The sequence below is a fragment of the Vulpes vulpes genome, chromosome 10 (genome assembly GCF_048418805.1).
Source record: "Vulpes vulpes isolate BD-2025 chromosome 10, VulVul3, whole genome shotgun sequence".
NCBI classification, from domain to species: domain Eukaryota; kingdom Metazoa; phylum Chordata; class Mammalia; order Carnivora; family Canidae; genus Vulpes; species Vulpes vulpes.
This window is the reverse complement of record NC_132789.1, coordinates 46,300,127-46,325,424: the sequence shown is the minus strand read 5'-3', so window position 1 is coordinate 46,325,424 and position 25,298 is coordinate 46,300,127. Positions and strand designations below refer to the sequence as shown.

Here is a 25,298-nt window from a genome sequence, read left to right as displayed (position 1 = left end):
TTAAAGCTCAGATAAATATTCCACTAACCAAAATACATCTATAACTAAACTAAAACTAACAAGAACTGGAGAACTTAGAGGCTACTCTTTTCCTACATTTTGGAGGGAAAAACACATCAATACTAAGACCAAGTCATCAGTAAGAGAAAAGAATCCTTTACTCAGGACAGCTTATCTTTTTTTCTTTTCAAAAATTTATTTGGGACGCCTGGGAGGCTCAGCGGTTGAGCGTCTGTCTGTCTTCTGCTCAGGGTGTGACCCCAGGATCTGGGATCAAGTCCTGCATCGGACCCCCTGTGAGGAGCCTGCTTCTCCCTCTGCCTGTGTCTCTGCCTCTCTCATGAATAAAGAAATAAATCTTAAAAAAAAAAAAAAAATTTTTACTTGAGAGAAAGAAAGAGAACATGAACCCGCAACTGGGGAGGAAAGCAGAGGGAGAGGGAGACTACTCACTGAGCCCAGACTGGCATGCAAGGCTCAATCCCAGGACCCCAGATCATGACCTGAGTCAAAATCAGGAGTTAGCCACTCAACTGACTGAGCCACCCAGGCACCGAGGACAGTTTATTTTCTATTCTATCAAGATTTTTTTTTTCAAAACAAAACTATTTAAGATAAAATGAGTCCTTTTAAAAGATGCAATATATGTTCTCACTTACCTGAATAATACACTCCATGAGATACTCTTGAGCCAAAGCATCCCTGCAATTCACAACTTGCTCCAATATGCCAGTCAAAACAATCTAAAAGGGTAAGGGTTAAAACATTTTTAAATGCTAAGCCACGCCTCTAATAACATTTAAGCTATTGAGAATCTTTAGATTTTTCTTTAAAAAAAAAAAAAAAGATTTTATTTATTTATTCATGAGAGACAGAGAGAGAGGCAGAGGCAGAGGGAGAAGCAGGCTCCCTGTGGGGAGCCTGACATGGGACTTGATCCCAGGACCCCTGGATCATGGCCAGAGGCAAAGGCAGATGCTCAACCACTGAGCCACCCAGGTGCCCAAGAATCTTTAAGATTTTTCCAACCCGGGATCCCTGGGTGGCGCAGCGGTTCGGCGCCTGCCTTTGGCCCAGGGCGCGATCCTGGAGACCGGGATCGAATCCCACATCGGGCTCCCGGTGCATGGAGCCTGCTTCTCCCTCTGCCTGTGTCTTTGCCTCACTCTCTCTCTCTCTGTGACTATCATAAATAAATAATAATAAAAAATTAAAAAAAAAAAGATTTTTCCAACCCATTCTTTTTAAACGAAACCTTAACATTTCATAGAGGAATTTTTAAATAAAAATTTAAATTCTGGACTTCTACTTAGAAAGTCATTTAAGACATTTATCAAATTCATTTTTCTTTTATAATTTGTGCCTTTTGTATCCTAAGAAATCTTTGTCTAATCCAACATTATAGGATTTCCTTTGTGTTTTCTTCTAGAAGTTTTATAGTTTTAGGTTTTATATTTAGGTCTCTGATCCATTTTTTGAGTTTTTCTATATGGTGCGAATGGGTCACCATTTAAGGATCTTGTTTGCCCAGAGATGTCCAACTGTTTCAGAACATTTGTTGAATAAGTTACCACTATGCTTTTATCAAAAGTAACTCATTACATATGTGTGACACTATCCTGGATTATCTCTTCCAGGGGTGAGCAAATCTAGCTCAATGTCTGCTTTTGTAAATCACTTTCATACTGTCTGTTGTTGCTTTTTGCCACAACTTGTCGTTTAGTAGTTACAGACAAGGCTTGCAAAATCAAAAAATATTTACTACCTGGTCCTTTTTTTTTTTTTTTAAAGATTGTTTATTTATTTATTCATGAGAGAGACAGAGAGAGAGGCAGAAACACAGGCAGAGGGAGAAGCAGGCTCCATGCAGGGAGCCTGACGTGGGACTTGATCCCAGGTCTCCAGGATCACGCCCTGGGCCAAAGGCAGATGCCAAGCCACTGAGCCATCCAGGGATCCCCACTGTAATAATATTTAATAAAAACATTTTAGGGATCCCTGGGTGGCGCAGCGGTTTGGCGCCTGCCTTTGGCCCAGGGCACGATCCTGGAGACCCGGGATCGAGTCCCACGTCGGGCTCCCGGTGCATGGAGCCTGCTTCTCCTTCCGCCTGTGTCTCTGCCTCTCTCTCTCTCTCTCTCTGTGACTATCATGAGTAAATAAAAATTAAAAAAAAAAAATTAAAAAAAAAAAAAAAACATTTTAATTAAGAAAATCAGGCTTCAAATTTATCTCATGTTGTAAGAAAAGGTAACAAGTAAAAGGATATAAACCTGTTTGTAACGTTCCACATTTACACCTTCCAACTGACTGAGGCGCACCAAATTTGTTCCCACTAAAATTCTCAGTTCTTGTCTTTCTCGTTCTCTTTTTTCTCTATCTCGGCTATGTCCCTGATGTTGCATTCGCACCCAGAGTTTGTTCATCTCCGCAAAGTTAAGTAGTACAAAATCCATGGAATCACTGATATCACCAGTTGTTTCTTCACTGAAAAGAGAGAGTTGAAAAAATCTTTACATCTATTATTTACACTATAGGACCAACTTATTGTTACCATTCTCCTTTGTACGTTTCCTTTTTATCCCTTTAATACATTGATACTTAACAGAAAAGACTTTCAACTTCATTGGCTTAGTGTTCAACCTCAAGGGAAAACAGACTTAAGAGAAAAAAATACCAGGGAGAGGACACAGTGCAAGTATAAAGGAACAAAACACTTTCCCCCATTCCCTACCTTGGCCCAACTTATTCTCAGAGCAACTCTATTAATTCAAAAAGCCTAAAAAAAACCTGATACGCATAACGTACTGCTAACTACACCATTTTTAAAAAATATATATATATTTAAAGGTTTTATTTATTTATTCATGAGAGACAGAGAGAGAGAGGCAGAGTCACAGGCAGAGGGAGCAGCAGGCTCCATGCAGGGAGCCCGATGTGGGACTCAATCCCAGGTCTCCAGGATCATGCCCTGGGTTGAAAGCAGGCACCAAACCGCTGAGCCACCCAGGGATCCCCAAAAATATTTTATTTATTCATGAGAGACAGAGAGAGGGGCAGAGACACAAGCAGAGGGAGGAGCAGGCTCCATGTAGGGAGCCGGACGTGGGACTTGATCCCGGTCTCTAGAATCACACACCCTGGGCTAAAGGTGGGCACTTAACTGCTGAGTCACCCAGGGATCCCCAACTACACCATTTAAAAAAAGATTTTATTTATTTATTTGAGAGAGAAAAAGAGAGCACAAGTAGGAGGGTGGGGCTGAGGGAGAGGGACAAGCGGACTCCATGCTGAGCACAGACCCCGATACAGGGTTCGATCCCAGGATAATGACCTGAGCTGAAGGTAGATCCTTAACTGATTCAGCAACCCAGATGCCCTAACTACATCATTTTATTGTTGAACATTTTCAATTAGAATATAAACTTTGTGAGGGAGGAGACCATATATTTCCTGCTGATTTTTCATCTCATAGGACAGGGAATATAGGCTTCAAAATTTTTTTAATGATTGCCTAATTAAATGTTCAAAATTGACAGTCAAATCATAATAAAACAACCTCATTATCTTCTCAGCATTGTTAAATTTTTACCTTTTCTATATCATTTATCATATGCATGGTAAATTTTTATATTTTTTTCTCTTAAAAAGAAATTGATACAGATATACTAGAAATTACTGAACTGTATACCTTAGAAACAAATGAATAAGTAAAGTTAAACAATGAGTGCCTGACTGGCTCAATCAGTAGGGGCATACAACTCTTGATCTCAGGGTCCTGGGGTTTGAGCCTCATGTTGGATGTAGAGATTACTTTAAAAAAAAAAAAAAAGTTTTTTTAAATAAATAAACTTAAAAGGAATTAAGGTCCTCAATCTAGGAAATCTGCATATAAATAGTTCACCTGGTTGTTGTAGACCACAGCTGGTTGACCATCATCTTTATTGTGGGATACAACAAGTGAAATGGATGTGGATACTGGAATATTGGTCACAAGAGACAGGGCTCTCAAAGGCTTTTTTTTTTTTTTTTTGGAGTTAATATGCAATTTGTGTTCACAGATAACTTAAATCACTTCTATCCAGGGCATCTAGCAGTCCATAAATGACAAAAATGGATAACACACTCAAAAAACAATATGAAAATTAGCTACCTCATGGAAAAAGTTAAGCATTTGTCAGTATTTCACTACAAATATAATTTCAAAATATAACTCATTTAAAAAGTCACATCTTCAAAGAATACTTAATGTAATGGAAAAATACTCATAAAATTATGTTTAATGAAAAAAGCAGGTTCTAATAACCCAGACATAATTTTTATTTTATTTATTTATTTAAAGATTTATTTATTCATTCATGAGAGACACAGAGAAAGAGAGAGGCAGAGACACAGGCAGAGGGAGAAGCAGGCTCCACGCAGGGAGCCCAATGTGGGACTCGATCCCGGGACCCAGGGTCATGCCCTGCGCTGAGCCACCCAGGTGTCCCTAGAAGAGTACATTTTGCATCATACCACATATACTGAAGAATTCTACATCACAAAGGAAATCTCCAACTGAAATGTTACAAGTACTGGTGGGAGGAAAGAAGTAGTACTTCTCCCAAGTCCTGTGGGTGGGAGAAATATTGTTTTTTTTTCTATACACTTTTCTATACTTCTTATATATTCTACAACAAAAAAGTATAACAACTAAATCAAAAAAGAAAATCACACACACAAAAAAAAAGAAAAAGAAAATCACTTACTCTGTTGGCTCTCCTTCATCAGGTAAGATGTTTCTGGTACACTGAAGAAGATAGTTTCGAAGAAATAAACCTCTTAAGGGATGCTGCACACCACGACACATTTCTACCAAATCTTTTAAGATATCTTTCCTGGACTGAGGAAATGACTTGACATATACAACTCCAACTGTGATCAACAGGTAACTAGGGGAATTATGAGGAAACACTGGATTAAAATATTCATAAATAAATAAAAGACTCAAGTCAAGAATTTGATTATGTACAAACATATTGAACCCAAACATATTAAAGCAAGATGGACCATTCTACATTCCATTCTACAATGAAAATATATCTAATTTAAAATGCAACCACTCACTAACCCTCTCCCCAATTTGTACATATATTTATATACAAATTACACATATACTTACACACATACACAAATATATGTATATATGTAAGTATATGTTGCACACACATACACTTATATACATACATAAGTATCATTACCATCTTTAAGCATACTAGTAAGAGATTAAATGTCATATTAATTTTTCTAGTAGTCAAAACACTAAATAGTATATCTGCTTTTTCTATTTCTAAAATTCCTCAATTATCTATATAAAAAGTAAAATTATACCTTAAAGCCTTAAAAGAAAACTCAGAATATCTACCAAAATGCTAATTTCAATTTGCTAAGAAATTAAATAACCTTAAAATTGGTTTTTAAAAATCAAAGTTTAAAGGCTATATCATAAAGTGGAAAATGAAAAAAAGAAAAAAAAAAGAAAAAAAATAAAATAAATAAATAAAGTGGAAAATGCAGATATAAAAGCCCTCAGATTCTCAGTTACTTACAGCCTTGGGATAATGTTTCCAGCATACTGTACAAGTTCATAGAGATCTGCCACTTTTCTTCCTTTAGCAAATTCATCTGTCAGGTAGACCTCCAAGTAGTGTAGTTCATCAGAAATAGCCATATCTTTTAATTACGATTAAGGACTGATATAAAGCCAAGCCAACATAAGCAATACTCTGGAATTTGTTGGAGTCATTAAACTATTGGGCAGATACCATAAATGAAGATAGAATTTCAGTTGGGCTTTCCTTATTTTAAAATAAGGGTTTTTATTCACTCAAAACAAATGAGCAAAAAGAGGCAGACAAACCAAGAAATAGACTCTTAACTACAGAGAACAAACTGATGGTTACCAGAGGGGACAGGAGTGGGGGGATGGGTGAAATAGGTGATGGTGATTAAGGGAGGGCACTTGTTAAACACCAGGTGATTAAAATAAAAACTTAAAAAATAAATAAAATGCAAAAAAGATAAAATAAGGTTTTTAAAAGATGTCTGGTAAAGCAAAGCAGTAAAAACAAGGAATGCCCAATCAGACTACTAGAGGGTTTTGAAATGGCAAATCATTTTCATTTGAGTCATGCATGACAATATCTAAGCATTAAAGAACCAACTGCCTAACAGCCTCAATATCCCTCATGAAGGGACTAAAAATTGAAATACAACAACAAAGAAATTTAAGCATAAAGGGTTTCTGATATTAAGTCTTTCTTTTTCCTCGCTTACAAAATTTACATGGAGTACTACTATTTGGTTAAGACAATGAAAAGTAATGTAACACCAGAAAAACTCAACAAGGAAAAAACAAAATATGGCCTTATCAAGAAAAAAAAATATGATCAAAATGGTCAATCCTCAACATTCAAAAGATACAAAGTTCATAGTAGCTCTTTGGTGATAACATAGAAGTCCGGAGTTCACCAAGCATATTAGAAGCATGTTTCAGAGCATCCATAAGCTTGTTTTTGTCCTACAGAAATACCAAGAGAATTGAGGGGAATGTTTAATTTAAATAAAGATGTAACTTGGATTTGTTACACAGTATACAGAACTTAAATTATTTTAATCACATGTCAGGTTTTTTTTGTTTTTTTAAGAGTTTATTTATTTATTCATGAGAGATGCAGAGAGAGAGAGAGAGGCAGAGACATGGGCAGAGGGAGAAGCAGGCTCCATGCAGGGACCCCAATGTAGGACTCGATCCTGGGACTCCAGGATCACGCCCTGAGCTGAAGGCAGATGCTTAACCCCTGAGCCTCCCAGGCATCCCAACAATCAGATTTAGTTTCACCTTGCCTTCTTCCTACTGAAAGAAAAAGATTCATGGTTTCTCACCAGGACTGTGAAGCTTAGCAAGTCTTATGTACCTAAGACTACAAACTTCCTGGCATAACTAATTTTTTCAACTCCTAATGATTATGAAACTAGCGCCATGAATTCACATGCGCCTGCAATTGAGAGAGCTGGCATACCAATTCTTTTAAAGCAAGCTACTATCCTGACAATGGCTTTGTCATAGGTAAAGACTCTTTAGAGATGTCTGAAATGACCATCCTTGTAAGTATACTTTCCTCCTCACAATGCCCATGTGTCCCACTAAACACATATTATGACAATGCCTTTAGATACAGGAAGCAATATTCATACTCAGAAAGAGACAAAAACAAGCAATATCAAGTTCCATACCCACTCATGTTCTCTATGTCAAGACATTTTTTGGGGGGGGGGAAGAAAAAAAAATACAATACATACAATTGGTTAAAACAGCTTATCACTAAGCTTTAGAAATTGTGAGGCACTTTACAAAGGTAAAATCATCATCATCAGAGCAACTTATAACTTGAAGTTTGGTTCTATTTCTTAAATTTTAATGCAGAGAATCTATAGTTTCTACACAGATTACCTCCTACTCTGTCTTTTAGAATATGAAAACACAGAAATTTTCAAACTGGTTGTTGCAAAAATATATGTCCATTCAGGATGGAAACAAAAGCCTTCAAGATAGAAAAAAGCTGAATAATCCAAAATGAAAGTATTTAAATACATTCTTTCAAAAAATATTTATTCAGCACCCATTTTATGTCAAGTACTCCTCAGGTTTGAGGTATAGAACCAATGAGACCAGTAACCGAGGTCAGATATTGGCACGGCGATAGAAGGTAAGGTTTCTTGTCCTCGTGGGGCTTCTATTCTGAGAGGGAAGACAGACAATCCCAAATCATAAACACAAATGCAAGTAAACGGGGCTCCCTGTTGAAATTGCTCCATGCAGTGCTTGAGGGACATGGGACAGAGGACACTGAAGATTACATTCAGCAGGAGCAGTGGTGTTATACAACCTTGCAAAACACACAGACTGCAATTTTGCCTCTCATGTTGATATTCTTACCAGGCATCTCTTCATCTGGAATGACTGGACCTTCACAGCCTGGATGGCTTCATCCAAGAGCTTTTCCTGCTCATCCTGAGGTGACTGCTGTGTTGTAGGCTAAAAAACAACAAAAAACTTCCATTAATGTCTCATTAGCACTCTCTTCCAAAAAATCTGCTACTTCTGTAGTTCTAGCCATAGCCCTTTCCCAAGGCTTTCATAAAAGCCTCATTCCAGGCCTAGATCTTAAACCCATTTATCTATTTTTGACAACTATTTTTTTTTTTTTTAATTTATGATAGTCACACAGAAAGAGAGAGAGAGAGAGAGAGAGAGAGAAAGGCAGAGACATAGGCAGAGGGAGAAGCAGGCTCCATGTACCGGGAGCCCGAGGTGGGATTCGATCCCAGGTCTTCAGGATCGCGCCCTGGGCCAAAGGCAGGCGCCAAACCGCTGCGCCACCCAGGGATCCCTATTTTTGACAACTATTAAATCGAGAGCTATACCCAGTCACCCAAATTAATAGCATAATAATACTGAAGGGTAACAGTAATGTGTAGAGTATCTCTACTCTCAGAAACTGACTCAACATTCCTGTAGCAGGTTGGTCCCAAAAAACGTGGTGTTAGTTTGAATCCAACAACAGAACATGGCCATACAACCAATCTGAATCCTTGTGATAGGTATAGCCTAAACAAAATCTCTAAAATCCTCTTTTTTGCTCTATACTACTTTTCATCTACATTTTAGACTAGTCTTAGATCAAGAAACCAGTTTATGAAACACTGACCTTCTCAGACAATATACGAGACTAAAAAACTAAGAAATAAAATAGCTGAAATTATTAGTGACTGATAGGAGAAGACCACAAGGAGTACTCTCAAGTCCCTACATTACCATTTCATGTAGAGAGGTCTACAGCTATAATGGATATCTAGATACTCTTCTTTTTGTTATCAGCAAAACCCTGCCTGCAAAATTAATTAGATCTACCAAACGGAATTAACCACACGATCCTTTACATGTATAAACACCGTGTTTATACCTCTACTGCAGCATGCGTTATTTTGTAATTACAAATTATGGCCATTTTTATGTCCTCAGGACCCAACACACTGCCTAACACATAATAGATGCTTCATAAATGCTCAGTGTATGAATGAAATGAGCTGGTTTTAGAATGTTTAGGTTTATATTTAATAAAAAATGGCTAAAGAATCAACAGATGGGGGTGCCTGGGTGGCTCAGGTGGTCAAGCATCTGCCATCAGCTCAGGTCATGAACTGAGGGTCCTGGGATCAAGCCCGCATCCAGCTCCCTGCTCAGCGGGCTTCTGCTTCTCTCTGCCCCTCCCCCCAAATGCAGATTCTTTCTTTCAAATAAATAAAATCTTAAAAAAAAAAATCAACAAATGGTTAAGTTGTAGTATACACATATACATAAATATATATATTGGAATATTATTCAATCATAAAAAGGAAGAAAGTAGTGATATATGTGACATGAATGAAACTAAGAAACATTATGCTAAGTGAAAGAAGCCAGGCACAAAAGACCATGTAAGGTCTGAGGTCCATTCATATGAAATGCCCCCCCCCCCCCCCCAAAACAAATCATCCATAGAAAGAAAGTAGACTTGTGGTTACCAGAGGAGAGAGTGGGGAAATAACTGCTTAATGAGTACAGGTTTTCCTTTGGGAGTGATAAAAATGTCTTGGAACTGGAAACGGTGGTTGTGTAACACTGCAAATTTACTAATTGCCACTGAATTGTTCACTTTAAAATGGTTCCTCTTGGGACTCCTGGGTAGGTCAGTTGGTTAAGTGCTCTGCTCTTGATTTCAGTTCAGGTCATGACCTCAGGTCCTGGGACTGAGCCCCAGTTAAGCTCTGCGCTCAGTGGGGAGTCGGCTTGAGGATTCTCTTTCCCTCTGCCCTTCCCCTCACTTGTTCTCCACTCCCTCTAAAGTAAATAATCTTTAAAAATATAAAGGGGCTAATCTTATATGAATTTCACCTTAATAAAAATGACTAAAGGTAAGATGCCTCTATACAATGAGATGGAAAGGAGGAAGGCAAAGACTTATGTATAAACATAAAAGTTAGGGGATCCCTGAGTGGCTCAGCGGTTTAGCGCCTGCCTTCGGCCCAGGGTGTGATCCTGGAGTCCTGGGATCGAGTCCCACGTCAGACTCCCTGCATGGAGCCTGCTTCTCCCTCTGCCTGTGTCTCTGCCTCTCTCTCTCTCTCTCTCTCTCTCTCTCTCTCTATGTCTATCATAAATAAATAAATCTTAAAAAAAAAAACCCATTGTGAATCAGAATCACTTATAAAAATGGAAAACTTTTTCTTGGTCTAATTTTGGAAAGAGGAAAAAAAATTAATAATAAATGCCAAATGTCTCTATTTTTTTTTCCAATGGCAAACTCTAGTAACCTGTGCTTCCCTATGACCACACTTCTTCACAAGCATATACAAATATCAAAGAAAAACGAATGTCTTTTAAACTAAATTTAAAGGGAACCTTAATTTATACAGCAGAACTACTAGTGTTAAAATGTCTCAGAGGCAAAGACAACCCCAAGCATCTGAGGATTCTGACTTCATGAAATTCACCATCCATCCTGGACTGGTTCTCTGAGAACTTCAGTGACACCAAGCTAGGGTTTGGATTTTTTTGGCCCTTTATCTCTAGATGCAATAGATTAGAATCTATTATTAGAATAAATGGACTTCATTAGGTTCAGAGATAAATATAGATACATCAGGAAATTTTTATAATTACTTTTTTATTGTGGTAAAATATATATAACATACAATTTGCCATTTTAACTACTTTTAAATGTGCAGTTCCAAGGCATTAAGCACATTCACATTCTTGTACAGTCATCAGCACCATTCATCTTCAGGAGTCTTTCATCTTTTCCAAGAGAAAATATGTACCCATAAAACAATAACCCTCCATTCTCTAGTGCTACCCCACACAACAACCATTTTGCTTTCTCTGAGTCTGACTTCTCTAAGTACCTCATATAAGTAGAATTACATTTTTGTGTCTAGCCATTTCAACTTAGCATAATGTCTTCAAGGTTCATCCATGTTGTAGCATATGGCAGAATTTCCTTTCTTTTTAAGGATGAATAATATTCCATCGTAGGTATATACCATATTTTATCTATTCTTCTATTGATGAGATACTTGGTCTGCTTCCACCTTTTGGCTATGGTGTATAATAACCTTAATACAGCAAATAAAACTGTGGTTACAAAGAGACTACAAACCTAAAAATTTTTGTATAAACTGAATAGATTCAGTGATCTATTAAGAAAACTTTAGCAGAATTCTTCTATTTTGCATCAGCTGGGTTTAAAATAAACATATAATATAGGCAACTACAGACTTATTACAAGGTAGGCTACAAATGAACTAAAACTATAATAAGGAAATGTTATTTTTAGAAATTACTCTCCAAGGCAATGTAGCTATTATACAAATGTAGCCATTATATGGCTATTCTAAGGGAGTGTCTTGAGGTTCTTCCTGGGAAGTGTCACATAGAGCAAGAGCAGTAAGAAATGTGAGCATGGTTTGTTTGTTTGTTTATTTATGCATGGTCTCATTAAACACAAGCCAGGTAATCAAGGTCTGCTTACTTACGGAACTAGTTCCCCATTTACAAACGGCTTTGTACCTTTTTTTTTTTTTTTTTTTTTTTTTACGGCTTTGTACTTAATGTACTTAAAAGGTTACATGGATGAGAGAAAAATAATGGAAACATTACAGAATCAAGATCAAACTAACATGAGGCTCTCTTGAGCTTGAGACCCAGGCCAAACAGTGCTCCCAAGAAGTCTACATAGCCGTCAGGCTCAGAGAAAGTGATCCATCATGAGTGGATCACTCATAAAACTGCTCTCCATTCAAACCACGTGTATTCATTTCCTCTTCTATTAAACAGAGACAGTAAGAGTACTTATATTACTATTATGAGGAATTAATGAAATGACACAGATAGAACTCAGAATATGCCTAGCACTTAATAATCAAGCACTTTATAAGTGTCACTATTATTATACCTCCCCTTAGATACAAGCCATTATCTCCAGCCATCTAAGCAACTTATTTGGTCCATCTCCTCACTGGTAGGTTGTAGCTGTCATCCAACACGCTGTAAGTCAACTGTAAGAGGAAAATCTCACAGATACAGAACATCATATTCAATGTAAGTACTACTCTTGTAATTATAAGGCACACGATTGCAACTGAAGTAGGGAGCATTAGGACGATGAGAGCTTGGCAACTTCAAAATATGATTTGAACACTAACCTGGCTCCAGCTTCATCTGCCAATACATCTCCCCAGGAATTCTAGGCTGGACACGCCACGAACAATATTCACTTGTCCCAGCTTCATCTATTAGCGACACTTATTCTCTTCTCCATTTGGAGAATCTTTTTTTCCTTTTTTCAAACTTTTGCTAATTTGAGGCACAGCACAAGCAGGAGGAGGGAAAAGGAGCAGCAGACTGTCCCGAGCAGGGGGCCCGACGTGGGGCTTGACCCCGGGACCCCATCATGACCTGAGCCCAAGGCCACCCCGCGGCCGCTCCCCCGGGAGGGTCTCTGCTTCTGTCGCTCGCAGGCCCTCGCGGGAGAGATCGCGTCACCGCGCCCTTCTCCCAGCTCCCCGGCCCCGCAGCCCGGGCTCCAGCGCCCGCACAGCACCCCTCACAGTTACATCCGGGCCCACAAGCACCGCTCCCGCCTCACTCTCGGCGTCGCTCCAGCGCCCGGCACGCTCCGCTTTGAGGCCACAGGACGCCTGAAGTGACCCGGCTCCCAGAATCCTAGGAGCCAACGCTTGTTTCCAGGCGCAAAGGGGAGACTCCAGGATGACAAGCGACCCGCCCAAGTCCGCATCCGGGCTCCTCTCACAGGTGCTCGGGAGCGCGGGGCTGCGTCCAGCTCATCGCCTCAAGCGGGCTCACCCTGCACAGGGCCGAGGCGCAGGAGGCCAAAACTCTGACTGGGGCGCCCGGGGCTCGGCGCTCAGCGCCGCCCTCCGCCCAGGGCGTGACCCCGGGTCCCGGGATCGAATCCCGCGTCGGGCTCCCCGCGTGGAGCCTGCTTCTCCCTCCGCCTGCGTCTCCGCCTCTCTCCCTGTCTCTCATGAATAAATACATTAAAATCTTTAAAAATAAAAAATAAATGAACCCCGTGACCTTCACCTCACGAATGCCCACAACAGGCACATCCTAGTCAAACGTTTGCATCGTCCTCGTACCAGCCGCCGACGGAAAGAGTTCTCGGGGGCCCAGTCCCCGCGGAGGCAGGACGGCCCTGACGGCCGCGGGCGCCTCACGGGGCCCCGCCTCGCAGCGCGGCGCACGGAGCAGCCGGTCCCCGGGAGGCGAACAGGCCGCGGGCACCGCCTGAGGACGCGGCCCCGCTAAGGAGGCGCAGGCGTGTGGGCCGCAGCCCAGGGCCCGCTGCAGCGAGCGACCCGGAGCCGGCCAACAAGGGTCGGGGCAGACAAGTCGCCCTTCCGTCAGGGCAACGCGCACCACACGGGACGCCCCCGTAAGCAGGCCCCGCAGCTGGCCGGCGGACGCCGCGGGGAAGAGCCGAACACCAGGGCGCCGCTCCGATCCTCCGGCAGGTGGTTCTCGCGCAGCCAGAGGGCGCCACGCCGGAAACGCTCGCCGGCCGGGGCGCGACCTCCGGGCGGCCCCCGGCCCCTCACCGCGGCGGACCCACCTCCGCGACAGGCGGCCGCAGGCCCAGGCACGCCTCAGAACCGGGAGCCGCCGCCCACCCCGGCCTCGGATCAGCCCGCCCGTGGCCTTCCCCGGCCTGCCCTCGTCCCGCAGGCCCAGCCCGGCGGCTCCCGGCCCCGACCGGCGTGCGGGGCTCCGGCTCCGCCCGCGCGGCTCCGCGGCGCTGGGAGGGCGCAGGGGTCGGGGGCAGGGCCGACCGGGCCCCGCGGCCGCTCGACACTCACCATGGCGACTCCCCGAGCCTGCAGCGAGCAGCACCCACCCCGCCCGGAGCCTCCCGCGGTCAGGTGACGCTGCGGCCGCCGCAAACCCCGCCCCCCTTAGCCCCGCCCCCGGGCCCCGCAGACGGCTCCTCGATTGGCCCGCGTCTGGGAACTCAAGTCTCGCGTGTTTATGGGCTCCTGCCACTCTCCGTGGAGGGACGGACCTTAGCGCCAGCCAGTCCGTCCGCGGTGTGTGGAGGGGGGCGGGCGGGGGCGGGGCAGCGGGGTATCTCTCGGCGGCAGGAAGTAAAGGCGTCGTCTGAGAGTTTGTTACGACGGGAGGAATGGAAGGAGAGGGCGCGGCCGGTCCAGCTTCTCCTGCCTGGGAGCGTGCAGCCGCGGTGCACATGCGCGACAGGAAGACGGCTTGATGGTGGAGCGCTCTCAACTTCTGGTCCCCGCCAGTCCAGATGCAGCAGGGGGTGTGGCCTGGCTCCCGTCCCGGCCAATCCGGAGGCAGCAGGGGGTGGGGCCTGGCTCCGTCCCAGCCAGACTGGATGCAGCAGGGGGTGGGGCCTGGCTCTGCCCGAGCCAGACTGGATGCAGCAGCGGTGGGGCCTGGGTCCCGGCCAATCCGGGTGCAGCAGGGCTCCGTCCCAGCCAATCCGGATGCGGCAGGGGGTGGGGCCTGGCCCTCACTGGCAGGCGCGGGGTTTGCGCGCGGCTTTCGTCCGGTTGCCGTTGTTCGCGCGAGCAGGAGTCGGCGCCATGGCGTCGGGGCTGATGTCGTGTTTAGCCGCGCGCTTGGGCATCGCGGAGCCGGAGGTGCTGAGGTGGGTCTGGCGGCGGCGCCGGGCCGGTGAGGCTCTGCCCCCAGGAGCACCTCCCGCGGCGGCCGACGGGGACCCGCAGGACGGGGCGCTCGTAGACGTCGGTGGGAACCGCGTGCGGGGCGCCGCGCGGCCTGCGGGGAGTCGGGACCTGGGTGGTTCCGCGGAGCCTCCTGGCGGCCTGTGCGCGGCGGCGGACACCTGGCCGGGCGCCGCGGGGCGGAGGGGCGGGGGCGCGCCCTGCCGGCCGCTCTCGCGGCAGCGGCCGCCACCTCAGGTTGACGGATGTGTGAGGCGGTCTCGGGCCTGAGCGGGGTGCGGGTGCGGGTGCGGGCCCGGGGGGCGTGAGGGGGCGGCCCGTGCGGCACGGGGTCGGAAACCCGGCTGTGGCGGCGGAAGGCCCCAGGCCGCCTCGCCCCCGCAGTTTGGGTGCCGTTGGCTTCGAGGAACCGGCGGAAGGAAGCGACCCCGGGGGAGCTGGCAGCCTTCAGGGCGCCGCAGCGGAGGAACGAGAGCACGTGCTTTTTGTTTCAAGAAACCGAAGAACTTAACCTTTGCCCTAAAGCGCTTGAGCTCGGTGGTGCCCAGGGTCAGGGCTGCTCCATCCCCCAGGACAGCGTCGGCCAACCCAAGGATGCGGGCTCCGTCCCACCCCGCGTAAGCCTCGCCGCGGCTGGGCCCCGAGTGCGGGCCGCCCCGCTGCCTCCGTCGTTCACCACAGCGAGCGTGTCCCCCTTATAACCAGGAAAGCAGAGGAGTACCTGCGACTGTCCCAGGTGAAGTGCGCTGGCCTGTCGGCACGCACCACGGAAACGAGCAGCGCGGTCATGTGCCTGGACCTCGCGGCGTCCTGCGGGAAGTGCCCCCTGGACAGAGTGAGTAGGTGCTGCCGGCCGCCGGCAACCTGCTGCAACCGTGAACTGTTTTTAAGAATTTATTTATTTATTTGAGAGAGAGAGAGAACACGCAGGGGGCACAGAAGAGCAGGCTCCCCACTGAGCAAGGAGCCTGAAGTGGGGCTGGTCCCAGGACCCCGGGGTCATGACGTGAGCTCAAGGCAGATGCTTAACCCCCAGGTGCCCCAACATTGAAACTTAAGTATGCACTGTAATTTCTTTTTTGGACTAAACTCAGAACTCTTGTTTTATTTTTTTCATTTTTTTTTTTTAAGATTTTATGTATTTATTCATGAGAGAGACACAGAGAGAGGCAGAGACACAGGCAGAGAGAGAAGCAGGCTCCACGCAGGGAGCCCGGCCTGGGACTCAATCCCAGGACTCCAGGATCAGGCCCTGGGACAAAGGCAGATGCTTAACCTCTGAGCCACCCAGGCATCCCAGATCCCAGAACTCTTGTTTTAGAATTTTCCTGGCTATTGTCATGTGTGATTACTCTAGATAAGCTTTAAAATAATTTTCAGAGTTGGCAGAAAATTCCATTTACCATCTAGTTTCCTTGGCCACTTCTTTCTTTACTCAAGACCATCTTTCATGTCGCTGCTAGCATCGTGCTAAAGCACATGCTTTGTTTTTTAATTTTTTTTAAAAGATTCTATTCATGAGAGAGAAAGAAACACAGGCAGAGGGAGAAGCAGGCTCCACACAGGGAGCCCGACGTGGGACTCGATCCCAGGTCTCCAGAATCATGCCCTGGGCTGAAGGTGGTGCCAAACGGTGGAGCCAGCTGAGCTGCCCCAAATACCCATGGGTTTTAAAGCATGCACTTTAGGGACCTCTGGGTGGTTCAGCGGTTTAGTGCCTGCCTTCGTTCGGCCCAGGGTGTGATCCTGGAGACTCAGGATCGAGTCCCACATCAGGCTCCCTGCCTGCTTCTCCCTCTGCCTGTGTCTCTGCCTCTCTCTCTCTCTCTCTCTCTCTGTGTCTCTCATGAATAAAAATATTTTTTAAAAATGTGTATTTTTCTTCTAGCATCACAGTGGTTGAGAGCACAAGCTAAGGAGTCAGGAAGAGTTAGATGTTGAGACCAAATCTCAATACCACCAGTTATTAGTTCTGAGCTTCTTCTCCTCATTCATAAAGTGGGGATAAGAGTATCCATTTCACTAGATTGTGAGGATTAAACCATATGTAGTACACTTAACAGTGCATATCACTTAACGATACACTCATTAAGTGGTGGCATTAAAAACCCCATTAGCTCCCAGTGGGTTGGCTCCCCATTAGTTCAAGCTTCTCTTGAACTCTAACCTCAAGCTACACGATATATTTCCTTAACAGACTATGTACTTTAATGACTCACAGCTTTGTAAATACAACTATTTTTTTTTTCTTACCTGCCTTTCTTTTCTGGCAATCTCCAGTTTGTCTTACATGACCCTGCCTTGCTGTTACATCCTTTCTGAAGCTTCTTTTGACTTTCTGTTAGAGTTGCTTTTCCTCTGTTGTTTGCCAGTTTCCCCCTCTCGTCCCTCCTCTACACACTCATCCTTCCCACCTCTACTCCGGATACTTCCTTCTTTCCTTTTCCCAGCGATTTCCTCATTGGCACTTTCATTGAAAAACTGATGACCATGTATATATCTCTTGTGTTTTTATTCACAGCTTGGCTGTACTAACACTTGTTTTTTAAATTATCTGTGCTTATGCATTACTGTCTAGTGTGAACCCCTTGAGAGCAGAACTCAGCTCTGCCTAACATGATTACTGACTTTTAACTAAATGAAGCTAAATGGTTAGCTAGACCCAGCCACTTGTCATAGAATTAATTTTGAAAAATTGACTTACTAAACAAGTGTTTAAGGGCACCAATGTGTAGAATGATTATCATAATTTTTATGATAAGTGCTTTTTTTTTTTTTCTTTCAAAGGCTTATTTAATTAAACTTTCTGGCTTGAACAAGAAGATGTATCAGAGCTGTCTTAAATCCTTTGAGTGTTTACTGGGCCTGAAATCAAGTATTGGAATAAGAGACCTAGCAGTACAGTTTAGCTGTACAGAAGCAGTGAACATGGCTTCAAAGATATTGCAAAGGTATGAAGCATAAAGAACCTTAATTAAAAATTTGTACTAAATTTGTACTGATACATAAAGCAGAATTATCTATGTTCTATTTTCAGTCTTAAAAAAATAACTGATATGGTAAGGTGGCATAATGTATATCTCATGCATTTAAATAGCTTATAAATTCTGATTTATATTTTAAGTCTCTTTGAAATAATATTTTTTTAACAAATAATTCTGCAAACACTGCTTTCCCTTAGCTATAAATCCAGTCTTCCACAAACACAGCAGTTGGATCTCGACTTATCCAGGCCACTTTTCACCAGTGCTGCATTACTTTCAGCGTGCAAGTAAGTGTGCCTTTTAACATTGAGAAGAGTCCACGATTTCCAAAGAGATTGCTCATTCTCAAAGAGGACTTCTAATTCAGTGATTTCAACTCAGAACATATTTTCCCATATAAATAATATTAGAAATAGTAGCCAAGTGACTAGATTCTGTTTATCCCACAATATAGCTGACAATTTGGAACCACTGTTGCCAGAAGTTGAGCTGAAAGCAGATGCTCAACCCCTGAACCCCGCCTGGCATCCCTGAACTGAACATTTAAAAGTGCTATGATTGTCGTTCAGCAAATCAGTAACATCTGAGATTCACAAAGAAAGGATTCTTTAAGGCACGAAGCACTAAAGCAAATGTCTTCTATGTGCCCCTTTTGTTACATAACAAATCTCATATATATATATATATATATATATATATATTTTTTTTTTTTTTTTTTTTTTAATTTTTATTTATTTATGATAGTCACAGAGAGAGAGAGAGGCAGAGACACAGGCGGAGGGAGAAGCAGGCTCCATGCACCAGCAGCCTGATATGGGATTCGATCCCGGGTCTCCAGGATCACGCCCTGGGCCAAAGGCAGGCGCCAAACCGCTGCGCCACCCAGGGATCCCTCTCATATATATTTTTACTCAGTCCAATAAATAACTAGCTTTAAAAGGCAAATATACATAGTTATACCTAATAATATATGTTTGGACTAAATGGAAAACTAAACAGTTGGGGCATGGGTAGAAAGGAAATAAGTTGATAATCTAGTTGGCCAGAGAAGATAACTATATTGGTCTTAAAAACTAATTTGTCAAATTCTTTTGCAGAATTCTAAAGCTAAAGGTGAATAAAAATAAAATGGTAGCTACATCTGGTGTAAAAAAGGCCGTATTTGACCGACTATGTAAACAATTAGAGAAGATTGGGCAGCAAGCTGACAGTGAGTATTCATTCCATATTTCAAGAATGTGTCATTTGAAAATGTAAACCAGCTGGTAAACACCTAATGTTTTCAAACTTGCAAAATGGCTGCTTTCTGAATTTTGTATTTAATGTGGACCAGGTAAGTTGGTAGTGAGAAATTTTTTTGTTTTTCAAATAAAGTAGCTTAATAACTTTTAAAATACCCGTGATTGTATGACTCCATGCCTAAAAAATAGGTTTTTTGTTAACATGCTCCAGTTTGAATGCCAGCCTCCATATACATAAACTGGAACAGGAAAAATTCTTAGGTCTGACAAGAGAAACCAAGGGCAAGATTATTCACCTTCTCCTTAACCTTGTATTTGGTCAGTCATGGTGTCTAATTGTTTCTTGTGATCCCAGATAAGCCCAACTACTAAAATTAAGAATCAGAGAAAATTTAGCCCTGATGACACATTTTTTTTTTCCCTGAAGGAGAGGCTGGAGATTCAGCTACTCCACCAAAGAAGAAAAAGAAGACAATGGCTGAGACTCCAGCAAGCGGTAAGGTGAACTAACACTGGACAGACTTTGAAATCAGTGCAATGGGATTAGTGTGCAGTGGGTTTAATATGGTGACTAGTCCTGTGCTACTTGCCTGACAAGAGTCAGGTTTTTTGTTTTTGGTTTTGGTTTTTTAAAGATTTTATGTATTTAATCGTGAGAGACACACAGAGCGGCAGAGACACAGGCAGAGGGAGAAGCAGGCTCCCCACAAGGAGCCTGATGCGGGACTCGATCCCGGGAGCTGGCAATCTCTCAACCGCTGAGCCACCCAGGCATCCCAAAAGTCAGGTTTTAAATAAATCTGGACAATCGTTTGGTGAGACCAGTTTTCTAAGCAGTCATTTACAGAAGTAAACAAAAATAGCTTGTAAATATGAACACACCTGAAGCCAAACTGCTTAGGTTCAAATCCTGCATTATTTACCATCCACTGGCTCCATAACTTTAGGAAAGTCACTTAATTTCTGTAAATCTCAATTTCCTAATCTATAAAGTAGTGATTAATATTAGCAGCCACTTCATAGACTTGTGGTGAGAGTTGAATGACATGATGCTGTTGAAGTACTTGGTACAGTGCCTTGAAGCACAAGATGAGTGCTTGATAAAAGCCAGCTACGTTCAGGGTGTTGTGGGGTGCTTGGAGGAGGAGAGAGCAAAAAGCTGATGTTAGCTGCTGGTTGCACCTTTCGTTTCAGCATGATAATCCCTATTTTTTATTAATTAATTAGATACTTGAAACAAGTTTATTAACTAATTAGACACTTGAAACAAGTTGGCTTTTTTCTTGTCAGTGAAATATTTTGAAACACTTTTGAAAATTTTCTCTCCCAGAAACAGAGAAGATAGTAGAGAGCCCACGTAAACTGCAAAAAGATGAAGATCTGACACAGGATTATGAAGAATGGAAAAGGAAAATTTTGGAAAATGCTGCCAAAGCACAAAAGGCTACAGCAGAGTGATTTCAGCTTCCAAACTGCTGTGAGCTGCAAACAGTACATCTGCCACCTCACTGAAGATGTGAGGGCTTTGGAATTTTGTTTCAACTATTATAACAAGGATCCTAAGACTGTTGCCTTAATAGCAAAGAAGCCAGCACTGGGGCTAAGCTCTTGGCGGCAGGCTGGTTGGTGACACGAGCAACAAATCCTTAGGTCAGGCACGGTGCCTGGTTGCCTTGGCCTTGGCTCCCCACAGGTCTGCATTCCTACAAAATGGAATTGGAGCCATTTTGCTCTTTTGTTCATGCAGGAGACAGTTCCCTGTCCTATCCAGAATAAAATTCAGGCTGAATGGAGTCTTGGGGATTTTACTTAACGTTTTTGTGTAAATTTTTTGGTTTGACTAAATCAATATGTGGTAAAGCCTAAGTTAATAAAATATTATTTTTGTATGCATTCATGTCACCCTTGTCATCAGTTTGGGGGAATCATTGCTATGCCAAAAGCTGTCTACTTTAGTAGAAAAAAGCCATATGCTGAACCATAGTGCTCACCAAAGCAGACTCTGAAATCAGACTTCCTGGCTTAAGACCCTGCTCAACCACTTGCTACCTGTGAAACCTTGAACAAATTAATCAACTTCTTTATGCCTCTTCTATAAGTAGGACTAAAAATGGTGTCACTTCATAGAATAATTTACAGGTATATCTGAGCTGATACATGTAAAACATTTATTTAGCACAGTATCTGGTATAAACCAGTAAGTGTTTAGCAAATGTTAGACTGGAGAGAGAAATTCACATATAAATATCTCACGTGGTGAATTACACACTAGCCTAGTAAAAAGTCAGGTGGACGAGGGTTATTTTCTTTGACATTCCCATACAGAAGAATGTAACCTTATTAAATACTCCTTATTTTGAAACTATAGGGAAGGGCCTTTGTGGAAAATAAGTTGCTAGTGGCTCTGAGGCATCATGCCAGGCATGATTTGATTTGATTTGATTTGGTTTATTTTATTTATTTTATTTTATTTTTTTATTTTATTTTTTATTTTATTTTATTTTTTTATTTTTTAAATTATTTTATTTTATTTTATATTTTATTATTTTATTTTATTTTTTTATTTATTTTATTTTTTTATTTTATTTATTTTATTTATTTTATTTTATTTTATTATTTTATTTTATTTATTTTATTTTATTATTTATGATAGAGAGAGAGGCAGAGACACAGGAGGAGGGAGAAGCAGGCTCCATGCCGGGAGCCCGACGTGGGACTCAATCCCGGGACTCCAGGATCGCACCCTGGGCCAAAGGAAGGCGCTAAACTGCTGAGCCACCCAGGGATCCCCCTAGGCATGATTTTAACTAAAATTAAGAATACATGGTCTAATTATTTCCATAAAGAATGTAGTAAAAAGACTACATCCAAATTTTAAAAACCTATTCAGAATGGTATCAGTAATACTAGTGGTTGCATTTTATCTGCTAGAAATAAGGCATGAGGGCAGCCTGGGTGGCTCAGCGGTTTAGCGCCGCCTTCAGCCCAGGGTCTGATCCTGGAGACCTGGGATCCAGTCCCACGTCAAGCTCCCTGCATGGAGCCTGCTTCTCCCTCTGCCTGTGTCTCTGCCCCTCTCTCTCTGTCTCTCTCCTCTGTCTGTGTCTCTCATGAATAAATAAAATCTTTAAAAAAATTGGGGCGGAGGAGCAGGGATTGCCTAAAGCAATCTTTCCAAGTGCCCTCCTAGGGCAGCAATTCTTTTGACAACAGTTTTCTAACACATTTACATTCCCAGTGATGGATGCTTACTACCTAGTGAGTATGTTTCAGTACTATTGTAGAGATTTTGTGGAAGCTCTGTTCTTTAACACCTCATAGTATTTTTTCATTTAACTGATTTGAAAAATTTATGAGAATTTTCAAATGTATAGAACAGTAAGGAGAACAATATAATGAAACACTCTACCCAATAGTTAACAAAGATTGCTTAACTTACACTTGCTTAACTGTATTCATTTTTCCTGAAGTCATTTAACCTAGTCATGACCACATTACTATTATCATACCTCACAAAATTAAGAGTAATTCTTTGTATTATTCTTTTTTTTAAGATTTATTTATTTATTTGAGAGAGAATGTCTCAAGCCGACTCCATACTGAGTGTGGAGCCTGACACAGGGCTCAATCCCAGGACCCTGAGATCATGACCTGGGCCAAAACCAAGAGTCCGATGCTTAGCTGACTGCATCACCCAGGCACCTCTGTAATTCTATGTATTATTAAATATAAAATTTAGAATTTATTTCCTTGAATGTCTCTAAAATATCTTTATTGTTCATATCAGCGTCAAAACAAGGTCCCCACTTGACATCGTATTGCTAATTTTTAATTATAAAAGCAATACATACTCGTAAAAAAAAAAAAAAATTCAGGGCAGCCTGGTGGCTCAGCAATTTAGCGCCACCTTCAGCCCAGGGTGTGATCCTGGGGCCCCGGGGTCGAGTCCCACGTTGAGCTCCCTGCATGGAGCCTGCTTCTCCCTCTGCCTGTGTCTCTGCTTCTCTCTCTCTCTCTCATGAATAAAATCTTTTAAAAAAATTTCAAGTTAATCAGAAAGTTATAAAGTTAAAACTGGAATTCCCCTCTCCCCATCACCCACACTCCACACCCCATTGCTAAGTTTCTTGCATATCCTAGAAAATTTTAATTCATGTATAAGCATGTGTCGCTCCACAAATGGGATGATGCCAAATATATGTTCTATAATTTTCCTGTAATAAAGATGGCTTTCAGCGTATCTACATCTGTTTAATAGCTGCAAGGTATTTCCCTATATTGATGTGGCAAATTTTATTTAACAAAATTCTTACTAATAAGCATGTGAGATTGTTTTCATTCAGCTATTAGCAACAGTGCTACAGTAAACATTTTGCATATTTCTGTCCACTTGTTCAAGTATTGCTGAGAGATTTCTAGAAATGAAATTGCTGGGTGAAACTGTGGGTATGACTTTTATTTGGATATATGCCCATCGAAAGTGGAAGAATTCCATTTTTCTCACAAGCATGACAATCTAACAGGTGAAAAAAGTGGGTCCTGACTGCTTTTTAGAGTTTCTCTGCCCAGCAGTTTCCAATGACTATTTATTCATTCAGATGGAGAATCCATTAGAAATAGTTGGTACCAGCACAGTTACAATCTAAAAATACCAGCAAAGTAGAGAACTGAAAATATCTGTAAATTTAAAGCTTTAAAATTTCAGATAAGGGAGGCTAAAATCCCATTACCTCTCTCTTGTGTGGGCTTGACCTAAACAAAGCCCTCGAGGGGACTCTTGGTGTGAGGATTGGAGGGAGGATTAAAATCTGGCAGGTAAAGAATTCTCTCTATATCTGCCTCCCAATATAGAAGCCATTAACCACATGTGGCTATTAAGCACTATTAAGCTATGTGGCTAATGCAACTGTAGGACCAGATTCCTATTTTTATTTAAATGTAAAAAATGGAAACCCAATTATTAGAAAACATTTGAGGTGTTTCAAACAACTTGAATATATTTTTCCACAGTAAGTTTCCTGAAATCTAAATCTAAACAAGCATGTTGATGAAAATCTACTGTCCGAATTGAAATGTTTTTTTTTTTTAAGATTTTATCTACTTGACAGATTTTGTGCACACACCAGCAGGGGGAGAAGTAGAGGGAGGGGTAGAAGCAGGCTCTCTGCTGAGCGGGGAGCCCCCTGCAGTACTCTCTCCGGGACCCAGGATCAGAACCTGAGCCAAGGCAGACTCAACTGAGTGAGCCACCCAGGTGCCCCGAATTGAAATGTTTAAGTGTAAAATACCAGATTTTGGAGATTTGTATGAAAAAAAAAAAGAATATAAAGTATCTCATTAATTGTTTTCATGTTGATTACCAATTGAAACAATGTTCTTGAACTTACTGTGTTAAATTATTGAAGTTAATTTTTACCAGGTTTTTATTTTTATTTTTATTTTTTTTTTACTTTTTTTTATTTTATTTTTTACCAGGTTTTTAAAGAGCTATTAGGAATCTTAAAATTGTGTATATGGCTCATATAATATTTCTGTCAGTGCTGCTCTAGATCAACGTAGCTACATTTTTCTGGGGGAGAAGATCCACAGCATTCCCAAGAGCCTGAAGTCCCAAAGGAGGTAAGAATCACAGTACCTGACACAATTATAAGGTAACCCCTCTGGCTCCTTCATAAAGGCTTCGCTCATAAAACCTTTTCAGAGAAGTAACTCACTTTAAAATAAGGCATTTTTACCAAGTCACTGTACTCTCCCACGAAGGGGAGGTTTTCAGCAGCCGTCTCCTCCGACATCCATCTACTAGCTGGCCAGCTTGGAGCAAGGCCTAGATGTGGCGGTACTGAGAATCTTAGTTCCTAGCAAGGGTTAGCTTCCTAGAGAAAATTTACAGTTTGGGAACTGTAGCAGTGGGATTTACCTCGCCACCTTCTGCCTCCCTCCCCACACCCGTGTCCTCTGCCAAAAAAAAGCAGGAGGAGGGGGTCTTTATTTGAACAAAAATCTTGAAAGGCTGTGAAACTATTGCATGGCTAATTAAAAACTGAAAGTAAAAAAAAAAACCAAAAAACTAAAAGTTTTAGTAGTTAAACTTAACTAAAAATAATAGTTATACTATTAAGACTGTTGACTTGAGAAGTTCATGGGGATAGCACAAAAATCAGGTTAGAAGTGAGGAAATTAAAAGCATTCTTTACTTTCAAATAATGAAGTACTTTGTGTTATTCATTTTATAGGTCAGTTAACTGACAACATCGAAAGTGGTATA

General features: G+C 42.3%; 2 protein-coding genes across 9 annotated transcripts in view; one reads left to right on the top strand and one right to left on the bottom strand.

The window, feature by feature from the left end:
* VPS35 (VPS35 retromer complex component) overlaps positions 1-14,422 on the bottom strand; it is a 28,113-nt gene extending 13,691 nt beyond the window's left edge. Inside the window, exons 1-8 of one of the 8 annotated variants that reach the window (XM_072723924.1) lie at positions 13,960-14,391; positions 10,987-11,196; positions 7,979-8,077; positions 6,463-6,559; positions 5,589-5,712; positions 4,749-4,931; positions 2,274-2,487; positions 660-743 (exon numbers count right to left, since the gene is read on the bottom strand). In XM_072723924.1, coding sequence (XP_072580025.1) covers positions 660-743; positions 2,274-2,487; positions 4,749-4,931; positions 5,589-5,712; positions 6,463-6,559; positions 7,979-7,993 — 717 coding nt within the window. In that variant the 5' untranslated portion in view covers positions 7,994-8,077; positions 10,987-11,196; positions 13,960-14,391. Of the gene's footprint in view, positions 1-659; positions 744-2,273; positions 2,488-4,748; positions 4,932-5,588; positions 5,713-6,462; positions 6,560-7,978; positions 8,078-10,986; positions 11,197-11,760; positions 11,907-12,035; positions 12,139-12,285; positions 12,987-13,186; positions 13,685-13,959 lie in introns of those variants that run through there. The other 7 variants (XM_072723922.1, XM_072723923.1, XM_025991803.2 and 4 more) reach the window with 7 other exon arrangements.
* Positions 14,373-20,926, top strand: ORC6 (origin recognition complex subunit 6). Its single transcript, XM_025991808.2, has 7 exons — positions 14,373-14,771; positions 15,514-15,643; positions 17,596-17,759; positions 17,990-18,079; positions 18,890-19,002; positions 19,461-19,529; positions 20,364-20,926. The coding sequence occupies exons 1-7, from the start codon at positions 14,539-14,541 to the stop codon at positions 20,489-20,491; spliced, it is 927 nt and encodes a 308-aa protein (XP_025847593.1). The 5' UTR covers positions 14,373-14,538; the 3' UTR covers positions 20,492-20,926.
* The last annotated feature ends 4,372 nt before the right edge of the window (positions 20,927-25,298 follow it).